The 13,280-nt window shown below is 39.3% G+C and overlaps 2 protein-coding genes across 3 annotated transcripts; both read right to left on the bottom strand.

Annotated features, from left to right (window-relative positions):
- Window positions 1-8: 8 nt before the first annotated feature.
- On the bottom strand, window positions 9-8,134 carry tmub2 (transmembrane and ubiquitin-like domain containing 2). The gene is made up of 3 exons (XM_079590203.1): window positions 7,959-8,134; window positions 6,590-7,108; window positions 9-1,610 (listed from the first exon to the last, which is right to left on the bottom strand). The coding sequence occupies exons 2-3, from the start codon at window positions 7,090-7,092 to the stop codon at window positions 1,223-1,225; spliced, it is 891 nt and encodes a 296-aa protein (XP_079446329.1). The 5' UTR covers window positions 7,093-7,108; window positions 7,959-8,134; the 3' UTR covers window positions 9-1,222.
- Window positions 8,135-8,390: 256 nt separating this feature from the next.
- asb16 (ankyrin repeat and SOCS box containing 16) lies at window positions 8,391-13,275 on the bottom strand. 2 transcript variants are annotated; one of them, XM_079636159.1, is made up of 7 exons: window positions 12,999-13,275; window positions 12,378-12,762; window positions 12,034-12,301; window positions 10,517-10,925; window positions 10,273-10,356; window positions 10,061-10,174; window positions 8,391-9,278 (listed from the first exon to the last, which is right to left on the bottom strand). In XM_079636159.1, exons 2-7 carry the CDS (start codon window positions 12,712-12,714, stop codon window positions 9,093-9,095), a joined length of 1,398 nt encoding a protein of 465 aa, XP_079492285.1. In that variant the 5' UTR covers window positions 12,715-12,762; window positions 12,999-13,275; the 3' UTR covers window positions 8,391-9,092. The 2 variants fall into 2 exon arrangements, with proteins under 2 accessions (XP_079492285.1, XP_079492286.1); XM_079636160.1 differs by having other exon boundaries at window positions 8,479-9,278; window positions 12,378-12,664; window positions 12,999-13,225.
- Between the last annotated feature and the right edge of the window lie 5 nt (window positions 13,276-13,280).

Genomic DNA, 13,280 nt, shown 5'->3' on the forward strand with positions numbered 1-13,280 from the left:
GATATTTTGAGAAATGTACTTTTCCATAGACTGGAAATCAATGGGCTCGAAAATTGTTTGGTGATTTGCTGAAAAAAGCATTGCATACAGCAGGTTTGGACCGACATGGGGATTTCCCCTTAAAGCCTCATCATGGGATTACGGATGGTGTTAATTGTGTGTGGATAAGCACAACAACTTTTCTTTTTTCAAAGATAAGCTATGATTTTATTCTGAATTACTGCATCAAAGCAAAAACAAAATGCATTTTAATTGAAGAGGTGCTGGTTGTCTGTTAAAGCAAGGTTGAGAATACATAGACCAGTTTTCCCCCTAAACCATTTTGGGGTTTCCCCAATTCTTGACAATACTGAGAAAAAGTGTAACCCATTCATACGAGAACCATCATATTGTCAGAGAGTTTTAAGGTTCCTCCGTAACTCTCTTGATTTATCTACAGTAAATACATTGCTTATATACAGATTTCACACAGGACAAGAAATTATTTGCTTTGTTATCAGTCACGTATGAATTGCCTATTAATGCAGTGAGTTTTCTATAGACTATTTAGACTAAAACGGTCCAGATGCTTCTGTGTTGCTTGCATGTAAAATCTTCAAGTATGAAACTCCTAATTGATTACTATGAGTTGTAACTAGCAGCAGACATGCTGAACCAGACTGTCATGTACAAGTTTGAAATAAATACAGATTTCAGTATACCTGGCAAAAGAAAAGAAAAACATCAAAAATCAGATGAGTAAATCAAGAAAGTAATGTCTCACAACATCTGCTAACTGATACATCACATCTGTTGTTATTTGTGCAATAAGACTGATCATACGACTTTTTTTTTTTCTACAACAGATGATAGTGGTGCTAATACCGGTGAAGATGAGACGCATTAAGTGATAAAAACCATCAGCTGACTGCAATTCCTCTAAAATAAAAGACCGCTCAGACATGGGATCCTAACTTCTCTTTACACAGAGAAGATACACTTTAGGCTGAGATTAAATAATTATAAAGCAATTTTCTTTTCTCCAAGAAGCTAAATTATACAGCAGTGTTGCTGCTCACGAAGCTGAAAGCACTAGCACACACTCTCACCCCACACGCGACTTCAGTCGTCTAAATGGCACCAGAACCCTCGAGGGCTCCCTGAGAACGTTCTCGGCTACCACTGACTGCTTATTTTCACGTCCTGTCGTTTCGTCTTCCTAATATTGGCATAATTCGTCCTCTCATCGACTGTGCATGCCGAAGATGAGGAAGCTAAAGAAGACTGTGACCCCAACCAAAGAGATGGTGGCCGGGGCTGTGAACAGCTGGCGGTAATTGATTCGGAAGTACCAGACCACGGCAAGCAGCACCACGAACACGGGGATCACCAGGCTTCCTGTGCTGAGAGCCAGGCCGGCCGACCGCAGCCCTCCGCTGAGCATGGAGCCTCTCCCGGCTCGGGGGTTCTCCTCGGCGGACGCCTCCCGCGGCGCCTGGGCTTGAGAGATGTGACAGTGCAGCACGCTGTTATGGGTGATGTTGAGGGACAGGAGAGAGCGCTGGGGGTCCTGCAACAACTGGCCCTGGTAGATGAGCTTAATCTGATGTTCACGGCCAGAGAAGTACTTACTGAGAGAAGAGAGGGAGAGAAATCATTGAGTGAGAAACAAGATGCTTTGTTTGTGCAATTGAGCAACATGTTTATTTCAACTTTAGTAGCAAAAACTTTAATACAGCTGAGTGAGATGGTCATGTGGACAGCAATGCATTGTGGACTACTCGTGTGAAACAATGCCTAAATCTTCCTTAACAATAAATGTTAAAGAAAGAAAATGTAAACATTTAAAATTACACTTCTGTTCAAAAGTTTTGAGTCAGTAAGATCAAGACATTAATAAAGTTACAAAAAATCTTGAACTTTCTATTCATCAAAGAATTCTGAAATAAATTGTTTCCACAAAAACGTTAAGCACCACAACTGTTCTCAACATTGATATTAAGAGGAAATGTTTATTGAGCAGCAAATCATCATATTAGAATGATTTCTGAAGGATCATGTGACACTGAAGACTGGAGTAATGATGCTGAAAATTCAGCTTTGTATCACAGGAATAAAACACAATTACACCGAAATAATTTATTTAAATTTTAATCATATTTTACAATTTTATGTTTTCTTACTGTATCTTAAGGCAAATACATGTAGCCTTGGTGGGGATAAGAAACATCTTTAAAAAACAACAACATTTAATTACTCAGTAATAGCTGGATAGTTTGAGACCAAATGTTTTAAAAGATATTAAAGGGAAACTTCACCTCTGTAAAGATAAATGTGTATTTAAAATGGGTCATTTATGTAGTAGAAATGTGAACTTATTTTAGAATTTGGAGCCTTCTAGACGGAGAAAAGCCAGAAAATGTATTCTCATGTACTCATGTGGATGAAAGACAACAACTCCCAGAATGCACTTGCTTCGCTGCCCTACGAGGCCACGCCTACCGGTAAGAGTGCGCAGTTGTTAAAACAACAAGGCTAGGCTACTAGTGAGTCTCCGTGACAAGTCTGCCTGGGATTTCGAGAACGCACAAAATGTCCGGGATTCGGCTTTTGCGTTCTACAGTCGCCATTCATTATGTTTACTGTGGCGAGCAGGACGAGACTGACAGCCGCGGGAGAACGACGAGACTAATTTTTTAGCAATGCTAAAACGCACATTATCCCATCACTTGTTTAGCGTTCATGTAAACACTACATTCAGATTCACCAATCGGAATGAATTCAGTTAGATTGAAACAAAAGGTGTGCATGTAAACAATGAATGGCGACTGCAGAAAGCAAAAGCCGAGTCCCAGACATTTTGACACGAGACACGATCTCGACGGCCGGACATGTCCGGGAAAAAGAGGATGGTAACCCCTACTACTCAGCTTTCTCCACAGAATAAGAACCTGTTAGCTTAGCTTCCAAATAAAAGATGACTGACACTATTTCTGTGAGTGAGATCCCACCCTCTATGAAAACATGTGGATCTAGCGCCTTCTACTGGCTGTAGTTTTTAGCCTCTGGCCAAAAAAACCTCAGATGACAAGGATGACGTCATCTGAGGATTTTTTACAGACAAAAAAATACATAAATCTCTTGTCTCAGGAGGATATGAGGGAGGAAAGCAAGTTAATTTGAAAATACTACAGGTTTTCTACTGATACAAAGCTTAATGCTAAATCCTGAAGTATCCCTTTAATCAACTTACATTTAAAGAAAAACCTTCACCAAAAATGGCCTTGAGTTGGTAAGGTTGATTTCTCCCCCAAAATCCATTCAATTAGCCTAATACATGTTTCACCCTTTTACGATATTCTATATATACCTTGATTTTTATGTAGTTCTACTGAAATGAAAGAAAAGGGGTATGAATTCTGTTTCAGCGATTCATTTGCATCTTCATTTTAAAATTTTCATTAAAACGGATCGTGGCTGTATGGTTGAAATGACGGCTTCTAAAAATACCCCTTTTCTTTCATTTCAGTAGAACTACATAAAAATCAAGGTATATATAGAATATCGTAAAAGGATGAAAAATATTTATAATATTTTTTGCACAGTCCAAGTTCTGCAACGACTCAAATCTTCATGCATAAGAGACAGTACCGACCTACACCCTTCAAAATACTTATTTTTCATTAAGCTCATTAAGTTATGACATTATAATGGAATTCACCATATATTAATTAACCTAACCTTGAGTTCAAATCATACTTTAAACAAAGTAGTTTTCATGTTGGTACAGCCGACATAAAGATAAGATGATGTCTTTACCAAATTATTATTTTTTTGTACCAAAACGTGGTAGTACCCCAGAGTGCAGTCTGGACAATGGGGCGGGGCGACACTTTTGGGCCACCCCCAATTTAATTGGTTTTATATTACAGCAATCTCATTGGTGTAGACCAGGGATAGGCAAACTCCGGTCCTGGGGCCTCATTTATAAAACCGTGCGTACGCCAGAACATGCGCAGGATTCACTTTATAAATCCCAGTCAGCGGAAGATGAAATAACCATATATGGAGCTTACAATGCCTAGTTTTACTATGCATATCCTCATCTGCATATCATTTGCATATGATTATTCATCCACGTGATAACATGTTTAACGCTACAAGACATTAGGAAAATATGAAATATGTGCCATTACATTAATAAAAATCATTTAGTAGCCTATCATTGCCTTGTTTTTGAATAAATAAATCAAATAGGCCTAGTGTAAAATATATTTTAGAGAAAGTTTTTCTCAATCTTTTCCACTGATTAAATAGTATTTTTAATTGATTTATATTTTTAATGGAAACAGATAGGCTAGACCTTGTTGTGCATTATATCCGCACAATCTGCTATTATCATAAGCAATTATCTCTGTAGCTAAAACATTAAAACTACAGTGTTCAAGTGCTCAAAAGCATTGCATCCACGACAAATATTAATAGGCTATTTATTGAATAGGCCTATTATTATTATTTTTTAACTTTTCAGTAAATTTCATGTAGTTTAAGTGTTTAACTCCATTAATGAGATTAATCTAAATGTTTATATCAGAAGTAAAACAGTTTAAATCATTATTTTATTTAAACTATTATTGTGAACATGCACTGTATTTATGATTGGGACTCATGATGAAGATTTATAGTTTTACTTCATCTGCCGTTAGATATGCGTCAGTTTCACTAAACGGCCCAACGCGCTCGCTGGCGCGGACATTTAAGGTGTGGATATTTGCTTCAAGTGATAGGCTTGGTGAGTGAAATTATATCTGTATTATCTTTCTGTACGTGTCTAATTTTCTTTAGATTTTCTGTCTAAAAGTGACCAAAAAGACATAACTCTAGCTCACCATTGGTGTTGCCAAACTGCTTCATCTCCAAAACGTTCGAACGCATGGGTCAGAGTTTGCGTGCAGGTGCGCACATTTTCCCGTCAAGTTTGTTTTTATAAATCACAACTAATGCGTTGGAAGTTGCGTCCGCCTCTTTCAGGGCCTGTTTTGTGCGTACACAACGGTTATGAGGCCCATGGAGAGCCACTGTCCTGCAGAATTTAGCTCCAACCCTAATTAAACACACCTGAACAAGGCAATCAATGTTTTCAGGATTACTAGATAGATACAAGCAGGGGAGTTGTTATCAGGGCTGAAGCTAAACTCTGCAGGACAGTGGCCCTCCAGGACCAAAGTTACCTATCCCTGGTGTAGACGATTCTGGTTTGAGCATGAGCATTCCTTTATGTACGATTTTGTGAATGATTTGGCCGTATTAAAGAAATATTAAATGCTAACTTTAATCGTATCTTATTATAGGTTTACCATTGTAAGTTTAGTACAGATATATTGGCTAATTGGAATTAAGACACAGAATAGATGAAGTTATTGTTAAAAAACGAACGCTTGGTGACGGCACGTCAGTGTACTTCAGGCTAATACAGCTGTCATTCACTTGGCTTCTTCAAATTTCCATCAAAATCAGTAATCAGAACAAACACGGGATTTTACGCAAATGATGACAATTCACTGTATTAAAGACATCGGACAAACCCGAACGCAAGCAGCTGATTTTAAATTCTAAAGCACGACCGTTTTTTGTTGTTGATTTTGTTTTAATTGTTTATTTGTTCTCCAATGCTTGCATTATTTGGTACAAAGTGTAAATAAAATGTTTAATGGCAAACTCATGTTATCTTGTTGTTTACCTGATAATAAAATATGAGGGCCTAGGCTATATATTGGTTCTGTAAAGCCCTATGTTAGCTTTTAAAGATTCCTGTTGTCAACCGGTAAACATGTAGGCTAGGCTACGACTATCTGTGACTGACATCAGGTAGGCTATTAAAAATCCTATTATTTATTTATAAAAATTAGAGGAAAATATTATCTATATCAGCCTATACAATATATCTCCTTTGCAATGCCAGTAATTTCATGCAGTCATGCTCATTGCCCACTTAAAATGACACTGACTTATCTGCTGGGTAAATTACATAGCTAGGCACACAGTGTACAATTTATATCAGCAACATATTTCGTTATATCGCCCTGCCCTAAAACTGCTCAAAATTAAAGCTTACAATATTACTTTTTGTAAAGCTGCTTTGAAACGATGTGATGTGCAATGAGTGCTTTACGAATACATTTTGACAGTAACTTCATCTAACTTGATTCCTGTAAATTCATCGAAACATTATCCAATTGATCGTTACTGAAATCGCCATGGTTATCACTTACTATTTCTGTAGTACGGCCGAACAGCGTCGTAGATCATAAACTCGTACCATAGACTTGTACATAAAGGAATGCGCATGCTCATGCCTCAAGCGTCTATGCCAAATAAGATTGCTGTATTATAAACCAATAAAATCGGGTGCGGGTGGAGCGACACGTGTCGTGTCGCCTCGCCTAAAAGTGTCGCCCTGCAACCTCGTCCAGACTGCACTCTGGGTTTACTCAAAATGTGGGACTTCCTTTTCTACAGCTGACAGACTGAGCATTGCGATTTCTCCAATTCATACGCAAGATCATAACTAGGATATTTTTTCCCTACTTCCTGTGTGTGTTCGACTCACCTCTTCAGCACTCCAACGGTGTCCTGCGGTCTGAGCACCGCCAGCTCCTCAGTGTCATTTAGAAACTTCAGTCTCACAGTGATGCTGGTGGCCTCGTCCTCGGACTCCTCTTCCATCCCCTCTTCATTTTCATCACCTTGAACGTAGCTCACTTTCTTCCTCCCACCCTGAATATCCAGCAGCTCTTCTCCAGGCACATCCTCTCCCCCATCCGGCCTGCTCTCGCCCTCTTCTTGTTTCTCCTCCTCTGTGGACTCCTCTTCCGGCTGCTCGCTGGGCTCTGAGCTGGGAGGGGAGCTTGCATAACTGTCGTGACCCCCGAGGCCAATGAGGGAGGCGTGGGCGCCTACGGTAAGAATGGTCCCCAGAATGTGATCTCCACGGTCAGCCACGTGGGTAGACAGCCAGGCAAGAACCACGGCCAGGAACAGGACGACCACACCACCCAAAGCCGTAGCCTCCTCCCCAAGCCCGTCAAGCACAGTTAGAGCACACACCGCCATCCCAGCCCCTCTCTACCTGAGCACACAGGTAAGAAAAATATCAAGTCAACATAAAACGCAATCACAAGCCATTTTACTTCTGTAATGTGACGCATTTCTACTTAAATAGGATATTCAACAATACAAAATACTGAGACAATACATTATCCAATCAGATAACAGGGCTCAGTGATGTCATCCAAAGAGGAAGGATGTATCAGAGGCAAACATTTTTTTCCCCATCTGAAAGTCTTTAATAATAAAACCAGGAAAGTGTATTAAGAAAGCAAATAGTATTTCATGTTGACTTTAAAGAAGACTTCTTAGTCTCGGTGAACTACTTGAAACTGATAGAAACATCTACAGTAGTGTGTTGCGAGGATGGTAAAGATCCTTAACTCTGTTACCTAACATTAAGCGACACACTTCTTAACTGCATTAGACAATAAGCCCGGTGACACAAAGTAATGAGTGTCATATACTTTTCTTTGAAAGTAAACACAAATGTGGTACTGCGTTAAAACTATACTTTCCCTCTTTTATGTTATGTTATATTAGCTCATTAGTTTGAAACACACTGTTATCAGACAGTTTGTACCTTCGTTTAGATGTTCGCTAGCGGTTTCGCTAAAGCCATGAACCTTTAACAAACATTCACTGTTACACATTTAATGTCCCCCACAGGGAATAAAACGGCGTTACACTCTATATTAAACACAAGTGAGACGAAAAACGAGCAGAAAATATATTTAATACAAAAATAATATCTTTGTTTTGTCTGTCTGGAAGGGAAGGCAGCTAATCATGTAGCGGTGATATAGGACGACCTTGATTCGCGAGTTTTAACAGAACACTTGTCCTCTAAACATATATTACAGCACATTTACCTTCTCCTACTTCAGATCATTCTGGATCGACGCTGTTTTAATCCCTACGCCAGTTGAAAGACGCAACACTTCGCATTGAAATAAATAAACACACGTACAATATCACGCGCACGCGCACAGCTGACGCTCAGCCTCAGTCAGAGTAGGGAGGTCACGTGGTTGGCAAAACATTCAGTGATTGTGTGAAACCAAAGTCTGCTCTTTGGAGAAAACAACGTAATGCTCAATATCTCACTTCTACCTTAAATAAATAAATAAAGAAAGAAAGAAAGAAAGAAAGAAAGAAAGAAAGAAAGAAAGAAAGAAAGAAAGAAAGAAAGAAAGAAAGAAAGAAAGAAAGAAAGAAAGAAAGAAAGAAAACAAAAAATGGGGGAAATCACAAGGTTTCAGGATTGCATGCAAATTCTGGGACAGATATACATTTTATGTTTTGGGTATTTATTTAAAATAGTTTTTGTACAATTCTTGAAAAAAATGGTTGAGCAGTTCTTTGTCATGAGCTTTAGTGTGTTGTTGCTTTAGTGTGTGTGGATTACAATAAATGAAGAGCAATAACTGTTTATAGATTTTGATACACCATCAAAGCTGCAATAACACATTTAGTCAGCATTTGGACATTGCCCTATACGTATGTTATTTCTAATAAAGTAAAAGAAGTAATGTACAAAATGATTCATAGATGTTATCCTGTAAATGCAACCATATATATTCATACTGTTTGTGATAAGTGCACTTTTTGTAACACATCACTTGAAGATATTGAACAGTGCTGATCTTATTCTCATTTCTTTGTTTATTTCACATTGTGAGGACACATATTCAAGCACTATCCACCGATCAATAAAATATTACTGTCAATATTACATCTGCAGTGCCTTATTTCTGTCTTTCAGGTCACAGTTTGGGGCCTCTGCTCTGACCGCCAGAGACCCCACAGTCCCACTGGTCCAATACATCCTTGAATTAGCTTTTATTGTCAAGAGGTGTCTAGGGATCTGAAACCATCAGACAGACATCAATTTATAACAATGTATTTATTTATTTATCACAGATGATAAATATAGTTTGTAAAAAAAGAAAGAAAAAGTTCAGCCCACTGTTTAAAGACAGCCATGTTTTTGTTTCTAGTGGAGCTCAACTGAGCTGTCCATCATTATGCAGCAATAGATAATCTTTTAAAGTGCTGGGGATGTTGAGCTGGACTATTGCGAAGTGACACAGTGGCCCCAGGTGGAGACGCAGCGCACAGCGGCAGAGGTGCTGAAGAGAGCGAGGCTGACCACTCATCCGTCTGACCGCATCGAAGAAAGACTGATGCTCCTGACAGTACAATACATGTTGTTTCATTAGGGTATTAGTTTCTGAATGTCAGTCTCTCTCTGTCTCTCTCTCTCACTCTCTCTCTCTCTCTCTCTCTCTCTCACACACACACACACACACACACACACACACACTAAAAGGTTTAGGGTCAGTAGAAAGAAAGAAAGAAAGAAAGAAAGAAAGAAAGAAAGAAAGAAAGAAAGAAAGAAAGAAAGAAAGAAAGAAAGAAAGAAAGAAAGAAAGAAAGAAAGAAAGAAAGAAAGAAAGAAAGAAAGAAAAAAAGAATATTCTATTAATCGAAGAATCATATTAGTAATCATAATAGTATTCAATAATATAAAGAAATGTTTGAGAATTAAATCATCATATCAGAATGATTTCTGAAGGATCATGTGACACCGAAGACTGGAGTAATGATGCTGAAAATTCAGCTTTGTCATCACAGGAATAAATTACATAATATAACAGTTACAGTATATGTAAAAATCTTATAGACTCTAAACTTTTTAATGGTAGTATATATATATATATATATATATATATATATATATATATATATATATATATATATATATATATATATATATATATGTATAGCAAAATATTTGAAATGATCTGAGCTATGCTATTCAATTCAGTTTATATGTCTACATTCTTAATGTATGTAAACAAATTGTGCCAAACACATTTGCTTCTGCTTTTAATTCATATTAGATGTTGATAATATACAATATGCATAACATTTTTGGAATGTGATTTCTTTTCTGTGTATTGAGAGAGACCTTCAGTCGTTCCTCTGGTGTGTCCTCTAACCACTCCTCACATGCTGGGACGACCACATAGCAATTCAGCATTACCTCCAAAGTGGCAGGAGAGAGGAGGCAGAGTTTCAGCATCTGAGATTTAAACACGCAGATAAATAAAGTAAGGATTCGTACCAAACGGTAGGTATGGGCAGGTTAAAGTTATAGGACACACAACAATCTGCACTTACTCTAGGGGAGGACGGCTGTGCTCCGTAGTTAAGAAGAGATTGGGCCACAACCTCTGGCTGCTGGTCTGGGTAATCCTCTACTACCTGGCAAAACAGAGAGAGAGAGGAAATCAACCATCAGCTTCACACTGAATTCTTCCAGATCAGACCTTCCCTTCCTTTACAAATTTCAGTTTTGGGGTAAACTGTTTGAATACAAAGTGCTGTTTATATTTTGGTATTGTCTCTGTGAAAATCAACCCACCTGCAGGAGGCAGTCCATGGGTGTGTATCCGGCACAGTTAGCTATGTCCGCGCGAGCCCCGTGTTCCAGCAGCAGTTTAACGATGCGGGGACAACAGTTTCCACAGGCATTATGCAGGGCCGTGTGCTTTTTCCTCCCAGCAGTCTGCGCGTCGGCCCCGGCTGCTAGCAGCTTCTGGACAACACGCAGATACCGTCCTGCATCTGCGGGCCTCTCCGCCCCAGCGCAGGCTGCATTCAAGGGTGTCTCACCCTCTTGGGTCTGAGCCGTCACGTCCCCTCCATGGGACAGGAAGAGCTCCACGTGGTCCTCTAGACCTCTCCTGCAGGCCACGTGAAGGGGGGTGAGACATGAGTCACGTTGGGCCGCGTTCACCAACGCACCACTGGTCACCAAGTGCTCAGCACACCTATGGGGCAGATAAGAGTGTGACTGATGTCTTTATTACTGTGCAAGAGGTGAAATAAGGAAAATGTCCATTTCATTCCAGCACGGTATGACGGTATGTCACCTTTGTTGTACGGAAAACAAAAACTCTGACATCCTGCATAAGATCTCCTTTTGTGTTTTACAACAGAAAGACAATAATACAGGTCAGAATGACATGAGGTTGAGTAAATGGAGACATTTTCATTTTTGGTTGAATTATACAGTAGCCTACCGTTCAAAAGTTTGGGGATTGTGCGATTTTGTTTTGTTTTTGAAAGTCTCTTCTCCTCACCAAGACTGGATTTATTTGACAAAAAAATACAGTAGACAAGTGAGATATTGTGAAATATTATTACATTTTAAAATAACAGTTACTATTTGAATATATTTAAAGATAATTTATTCCTGCGATGCAAAGTTGAATTTTCCTGTGATGCAAAGTTGAAATTGTATTATTATCAATGTTGAAAACAGTTGTGCTGCTAATTATATTTCGGTGGAAATAAAAATAAATAAATCAGGATTCTTTGATGAAAAACAAAAAAAGTTCAAAATAACATTTATTTAAGATTAGTGCTGTCAAAACAATTAATCACGATTAATCGGATCTAACATAAAAATGTGTAAACATATTATATATTCACAAACCTTTATGCTAGATCTGATTAATCGTGCATTAATCGATTTGACAGCCTTAATAAACATCTTTTGTTCCATTCTAATTGTCTTTACTGTCACTTTGATCAACTTAATGCCTCCTTAGTGAAAAAAAATATTTAACACAAACTTTTGAACGGTTGTGTGTTTTATGGAAACCTTGATAAATAGAAGTAGATACATGATGAATGAAATAGAAGTCTTTTGTAACATTATAAATGCTACAAAACTCACGTTTTTATCAATCTAATTCTAATGCATCCTTACTGCATTTTTCAAACCTTTAAATGGTAGAGTACCTCATAAAGTCTCAAAGCAAATTCTAAATCTTGTCACCATAATGTTTATTAATTAATTTAGTTTGTATGTTTTTATTGATTACTTTTCACATCTTGTTATATCTTCATCTGACCATATTCAGGCCTACTCACTGATATGTTTCCGCTGCATTGCAGAGATGCAGTGGGGCATTGCCATCGACAGCGAGCAGGTCAGGGTCAGCCCCGTGGTCTAAGAGCAGGCGCACACAGATGTGATGGCCCCCTGAACAGGCATCATGTAAAGCTGTGCGACCGCCTGGGTCTGAATCCACCTCTGCTCCCCTAAACAGCAGCTCCTCCACACAGCCAGAGTGGCCCCTGCTGGCAGCCAGACGCAGTGCAGATGTCTGCTTTATTTTTGAGATGAGAGTCCACATTCCTGCAACAGAATGAGACGAGTGAATTTACCCAAACACCCCTGACCGTATGTGCTTGTGTGTGTTAAAGGGTCCTACCCATCTCCGGGGCCCACGCCATCTCCTCGTGTACGGTCTCCATCAGTGCATTCACCATGCCTGGCTCTTTGAGGATGGCATACACTCTCTTCATATCTCCACACATGAAGGTATTGTGGATGGCTGGGTCTCGGCACTGTATTTGGGGTGGGGGAGCACGGACCGTCTGGATCCTCTCGTTTCCATGTCGGAGTCTGGGGGCGGCAGGCAGAGGACGCCTCGTCATTGCCCTCCTGTGTGCCAGTGCCCGCCTGGCATCCTCCCAGTCCTGAAGCTCCTGATCCAGCCTTAAGGAGCGCAGAGAAGCAGAACTGAAGGGAAAGGTGTCCCGGGACATCCCAACAAGAATGTTTGAGCTTAGAAGTGTACCAGAGTAGTAGTATTCCTGGAGTAAAAGAGTATTGGCAGAATTTGGCACAGTAGCCTTGTACTGTTCGTGTTTAGGCCTAGTAACTGCACCTATGAGTGTTTAGCAGCATTTCTCAATAGTTCAGTACCCAGTAAGTTGCAAAAGTGATTTTTTTATTATTATGTGGAACAGATATTAAATGAATAACTAGCTCAGACAGAGACAGCCTAAAACAGCTGAGAACAGTGTGAATGGTAAGGTCTTCCTCCTACCTTGAACGCACTTCAAGTTCCTCCTGTATAGTCTGCACTTCAATAACCTATGATAAACTTGCGGAAAACATCTGTTTGATATGGAATAGATAGACTATGCTTGTAATATTTGCAATTTATCTTAATAAAACGGCCGCATGTCCTTGCTAGAACGAATTCGCTGCCCGTCACAAGATATTGTTGACCTGACACACGGTGGAGCTCCGGCTATTAATAGACTAGAATGTGAGCAAATGTGTTCCTGCACTAGCACGATATCGCCTGTAGGTGACGCATCAAATG

This window comes from Phoxinus phoxinus, assembly GCF_949152265.1.
Source record: "Phoxinus phoxinus genome assembly, chromosome: 1".
Classification (NCBI taxonomy): domain Eukaryota; kingdom Metazoa; phylum Chordata; class Actinopteri; order Cypriniformes; family Leuciscidae; genus Phoxinus; species Phoxinus phoxinus.

Excerpts from the sequence above, each read along its gene's own strand:
- tmub2 (XM_079590203.1), bottom strand. The coding sequence starts at position 7,092 with ATGGCGGTGTGTGCTCTAACTGTGCTTGACGGGCTTGGGGAGGAGGCT. Across the intron at positions 1,611-6,589 it reads ACCGTTGGAGTGCTGAAGAG|TAAGTACTTCTCTGGCCGTG; the intron begins GTGAGTCGAACA and ends CTCTTCTCTCAG.
- asb16 (XM_079636159.1), bottom strand. The coding sequence starts at position 12,714 with ATGTCCCGGGACACCTTTCCCTTCAGTTCTGCTTCTCTGCGCTCCTTA. Across the intron at positions 12,302-12,377 it reads GGCGTGGGCCCCGGAGATGG|GAATGTGGACTCTCATCTCA; the intron begins GTAGGACCCTTT and ends ATTCTGTTGCAG. Across the intron at positions 10,357-10,516 it reads CCATGGACTGCCTCCTGCAG|GTAGTAGAGGATTACCCAGA; the intron begins GTGGGTTGATTT and ends CTGTTTTGCCAG.